Source organism: Echinops telfairi, unplaced genomic scaffold (genome assembly GCF_000313985.2).
Source record: "Echinops telfairi isolate 266 unplaced genomic scaffold, ASM31398v2 ScPeMD7_655;HRSCAF=1070, whole genome shotgun sequence".
Taxonomy (NCBI): Eukaryota; Metazoa; Chordata; class Mammalia; order Afrosoricida; family Tenrecidae; genus Echinops; species Echinops telfairi.
The window spans coordinates 27,158,844-27,164,339 of record NW_022104553.1 but is presented as its reverse complement, the minus strand read 5'-3'; the positions used below and the strand labels follow the sequence as shown (position 1 = coordinate 27,164,339).

General features: G+C 49.6%; 1 protein-coding gene across 1 annotated transcript in view; it reads left to right on the top strand.

The window, feature by feature from the left end:
* CEACAM19 (CEA cell adhesion molecule 19) overlaps positions 1-5,496 on the top strand; it is a 28,176-nt gene that overhangs the window by 16,879 nt on the left and 5,801 nt on the right. The window contains exons 4-5 of the mRNA XM_045292682.1: positions 1,378-1,461; positions 4,333-4,379. Coding sequence (XP_045148617.1) covers positions 1,378-1,461; positions 4,333-4,379 — 131 coding nt within the window. The remainder of the gene's footprint in view (positions 1-1,377; positions 1,462-4,332; positions 4,380-5,496) is intronic.

Below are 5,496 nucleotides of genomic sequence, written 5' to 3'. Positions count from 1 at the left end.
CAGAAACGTGGGTGAAGGGAGGCAGCAGTCGGTGTAAGACATAAAAACAATAATAATTTATAAGTTATCACGGGGTCACAAGGGTGGGAAAAAAAGAGGAGCTGATACCAAGGGCGCAAATAGAAAGTAAATGTTTAGAAAACGATGATGACGACCTATGTACAAACAGGCTTGAAACATTGACGTATGGATTGTTATAAGAGCCCCCAACAAAATGATCTTAAAAAACAAAAAACCTCCGGACTGCTTACCCATCAGATGTAAACATTGGTGGAAGTGGAACAGGTGGAAAAGGCAAACAGAAGTGGACTTGGATTTTGGGGGGACAGACAAGTTCACGGCAAAGAAAGAACGAGAAAAGAAAGGCCCCTGCACCGCAGCCTGGGGTGGGGGTGAGGGGTGTTTAGTGACGGGTCTCCACTACATCCACTTGTAACTGGGGGACTGACTCCACCCCCTTTATGCAAACACCGGCCGCAGGCCCGTGCTACAAATGTAAACTATGGTTTGGCTTCCCGTCATTTCGTTGTGCGGTGACTTGCTACTTATGTCTGGGTTCGTGGTTTTCTTTTTCCTGTTTCCTCCGCTGACAATGGAATGGCTCCGGCTGTCTTCCGCCCCACCGCCCCCTTCCCAACCCCGCCCACCCCGACCCGGGCCAGTCAGCTCCCCCTGAAGCAGCCACAGCCTGCTGATTCAAATCCAGAAAAACTCTCACTGCTTTGAGCCCCTCTGACTCCTGGAGGCACCTGAGGACAGGGTAGAACTGCCCCTGGGGGTTTCTGAAGAGGTAACCCATTATACAGGAGTAGACAGCTTCATCCTCCCAGGGAGCTACCTGTGGTTTTGAACTGCTGACCTTGTGGTTAGCAGCCCAACACATAACCCGCTACACCACCAGGGCTCCTGCTCATTCAACGTATGTCCCCTCCAACCCCTCCTCAGATCAGAGCCCTCCTGGGCTCCCCACCTTCCTGGTAGTCAAGGTCAAAGTCTCCGCCACTGCCCACAAAGCCCTGTGGGATGCGTCACCCCTTCCCCTCCCCTCCTCTGTCACATCATGCACACTTTCTACCCCAGTCCCATCGGCCTTCCCCTATTGCTCTGACTCACTCCTGCCCCAGGGCCTTTGCACCTGCTGTTTGCTCCCTCTGCCCGCAACTCCCATCCCACGATCCATCCCATGATGTCGGCATCACTCGTCCTTTCACCAGCTCAGGCCTCCACTTTAAACTGTCATCTACACACACACACACACACACACACCATCCCTCCATCTTCCACTCCTCTCCTTCAGTTTCCCTTCATAGTAGGTCTCGCTGTCTGACGTCTTTCTAAGGATCACTGATTCCCATTGTCTCTCTCTCTCCACACTAGAGTGTCCCCTCCAGGAGGCCAGGGGTCTTTGTCCGTCTTGGTCCCAGCTGTGTCCCCGGTGCCTACAACAGTGTCCAGCGAATGGTCAGTACTGCATCAATATTTTGTTTGGTGAATTAGTGCGTTTTCTGGATGGGGGATGTCCAGTCCACAGGCTGGGTAAGGGCCCCAACATCATCAGTTCCAGCTAACATCACAGGTCTCACCAGAGATGCCCTTCTGCCCATCACATTAATTAAACCAAACTCTGCCATCCAGTCAATGCTGACTCATAGCAACCCTCTAGGATAGGGTAGAACTGCCTCTGTGAGTGTCCCGGAGGGTAGCCCCCCCCCTTTTTTTTTTTTACTTGATAAAATTGTATTTTTTTAAAAGTCGTTTGTACAATTTGTTACAAAACCATAGAAGACTACAACTTGTTTTTAATCATTTTGGGGGGGGTCAGCAAATATGTAAATATCTGTGTGCAATCATTATGTATTTACAGGGCCTCGTGTTAGTCATTTTCAATGATTATTGCAACACTCTGAACATAAGACATGGCTTAAGATAAATATATTCGTAAATAAATATTTTGAGAACATAAATGAAATGTGCTGCTATACATATACAGAATATACATAGGTTGTTTTCTAGCCTTTAAAACATTTTATTTTTAATGGAAATGATGGTAGCCCTTTACAGGAATAAAAAACTCTGTCTTTCTCTTGCGGAGTGCCTGGTGGTTTTGAACTGCTGACCTTGCAGTTAGCAGCCCAGTTAGTATCCACTACACTACCAGGGCTCTTGCTGCCACCACATTAGGGTAAGTGGGGTAATTAAATGTTTAGCCCAATATCGCAGGCTGACTTTTAAGTTGATAATATTGTATGACCCTTGAATGATGTTATAAATATCCAAATCACCCTTGGCAGAAAAAAATTTTCCCCACTGCTGAGAAGGACATGATGCTTGGTAAAGTAGAGGGACAGCAAAAAAAGAAGATTCTCGGTAAGATGGACAGACACAGTGGCTGCAATGGGCTCAAATATGACAGTTTGGAGGACGGCACAGGACCAAGCAGTGTTTGGTCAGTTGTGTACCAGGTCGCTATGAGTCAGAACCGACCTGACAGCATCTAACCCCAATACCACCTGTGATAGTCTGGGTAGACCAGAGAAACAAATTCAGGAAGACTCATGTATATGCAAGAGAGAACTTTATATCAAAGAGTAATTGTACATTAAGAAAACAACCCAGCCCAGTCCAGATCAAGTCCATAGTCCAATATTAGCCCATATGTCCAATACCAGTCTATAAATTCCTCTTCAGACTCATGCAATACATGAAATGATGCTGACTGCAGGAAGATCACAGGCCAGTAGGTGGGAAGTCTTATGGATCCAGTGGCAGTGGAAGCATCTTAGTGCTGGCAATGGCTCCTCCAGCTCCAGGGCTCTAGCATAGCTCCATGTGTCTGTCAACAAGAATGTCTTGCAGAGAGAGTGTGTGTCCCACCTCCAGGGAGGAAGATAGGCATTCCCAGAATCCTCAGGAGAAGACCATGGCCCACACAGAGGCCTCATTGGCTAGGACCTGATTGACAGGCTGGACTCCACCCCTTCGCAAGTTGACAGGAGGTTATTTAATTGCCACCCCACCCCTGATTTAGAGACTTCATTTAAGGACAAAGAAACAGCATTGAGGGTACTTTCTAAATCAAGAGCAGCCAAGTGAGTTGACTTCAAGAGAAAGTTTAACTCCTAGCAAGTGAAGATATTAAATCGGTTATCAAAAACCTTCCCGCCCTAAGATACAGCGATGGGTATCCTAGCTTCAGAGTAATTAAAAAACAACAACAACAAAGCCCATTGCCATCAAGTCGACTCATAGCGACCCCATCGGACAAGGCAGAACTGCCCCTGCGGGTTTCCCAGACGGTCAGTCTTTCGGAGAGTACAAAGTCCCAACGTTCTCCCTCCCTGTAGCAACGATTCAAAGAAAGCTGTCTCCAGGAATAAGAATCACAAGTGTTTCCCAAAGTGGGCGGTACCGCCACCTGGTGGGGATCCCTGGAACATCCCATCAGGACCAGTGGTGTGAGTGGCGAAACAGGGAGGGTAGGGGAGAGTGTGTAGGAAAGAGGGAACCGATTACAAGGAACTATATGTGACCTCCCCCCTGGGGGACGGCCAACAGACAAGTGGGTGAAGGGAGACGTCGGACAGGGCAGGATATGACAAAATAACAATTTATAAACTATCAAGGGCTCATGAGGGAGGAGGGAGTGGGGAGGGAGGGGAAAATTGAGGACCTAATGCTGGGGATTTAAGTGGAGAGGAAATATTTTGAGAATGATGAGGGCAATGAATGTACAAATGCGCTTTACACAATTGATGTGTCTATGGATTGGGATAACAGTTGTATGAGCCCCTAATAAAATGTTAAAAAAAAAAAAAAAGAGTTGTATGAGCCTCTAATAAAATGATTAAATAAAAAAAAACCCAGGGATGGAGTCAAACTGATTTATAGTGGTCTATAGGACAGGGTAGAACTGCCTCTGTGCGTTTCCAAGATTGCCCTACTTTGCAGGAGTAGAAAGTCCTGTCCTTCTCCCCTGGAGTGGCTGGTTTCAAGCTGCTGACCTTGTGATTAGCATCCTAACGCGTGGCCACTACACCACCCGGGGTCCTCCGGAGCAATCCTGGGGTGGAGTTTGGGGGGCTGCGAAAGCCTGGATTGGGGGCTATAGTATAAAAGCTTTGCATTGCTAGGGTAATTGTTGTTGCCGTTGTTTGCTTCTTACTCAATGTCCAGTTTTCTCGGGCATGGGAGAAAGGTGGGGATGGGAAGAGTTGGTTCCTGCAGGGCAGACCGATCGTGATCTCTTAGACCTGGGGGCCTTCTGGCTTCATTGGGTCTCTGTCCACCCACCTGTGATGGTTCCTGACCCCAGGTCCCTCCTTACACCCACAGGATGACCCCCACAGAGAAGCCAGAGCTGAGCCTGAATGGTAACGCTGGTAAGTGGGGACCCCCGAGACCACAGATCCCATCTCCCAGTGGGCTCTAGGATCACCTTCAGCAGAGACCTCTGCTTCTCCCCTCTCCCGGCTGGCTCCATCCCCGGCCCCTGTACACGCTCCTCTGTGACCCCCCAGGCTCATTCCCAGTGTACCCCCAGGCAGAGGTCCTTCTGAACCTCCTCTGCTCAAGTCTCCCATGTGGCTTTCCAGTGGCCTCAAGCCCAAATTCAGGCTCCATACCACACACTGGTGTGTTACCCACTGCCTCACCTGGCTTCCTGTCCCACTTGTAACATCCCTTGGGGAAACAACCACACTATGGATAACCAGACAGATCAAATATGGCAAACACGGCAGGCTCAGGCTCAGGCTCAGACTCAGGCTCAGGCTCAGGATCAGGCTCAGGCTCAGGCTCAGGCTCAGGCTCAGACTCAGGCTCAGCTTCAGGCTCAGGCTCGCCCTATCCCCACCACCCTGGCCTCTGCAGGCACTGTTTCTTCTCCTACCTTTCCATCATGCTTACTTTTTTACCCCATCCTCCAGGAAGCCCTCCCTGCCCTCCTCCGTCTAGGCCAGCAGTCCCTTCTGACCTCCCCTGCCACTTTGGGTCCTCGGTGTCGGGCTGCCTTCTCCCCCTGGACTGTGAGCCCCGGGAGGGCTGTCTCCGTCACCCATTGTCAGGGGAGCCAGCCCCTAACAATTCATCCCAGGCCCGGCAGGCGCAACGGTACAGCGATAATAAGTAAAGATTCCAGTAAAGTCATAGAGAATACGATAGGAGAGAGAGTGAAATAAAGGAGTCAGACACATTTCATGGTAGCATGCTCACCTCAGCCCCGCTGGGTGGTCCACGTGAGGATGCGGAAGGTGGGAATTTCAAGAGCAAGAGAGAGTGGGGAAGGAGGACAGGTAGAGAGAGAGACCAGGGGAGAGAGGACTGAGGGGGAGAGAGAGCGATTTATTACTAACCGAGGCTTATATATATATTGGGGGCATGCAAGCCCCCTGGTTACAGGTAAAGGCATCCATTACAGGAAGGGGTTGTACTACAGGCAATACAGTAATGGGAGGGGGAGGATCTAGGAATATACACACAATAGGGAGGGGAGGGATT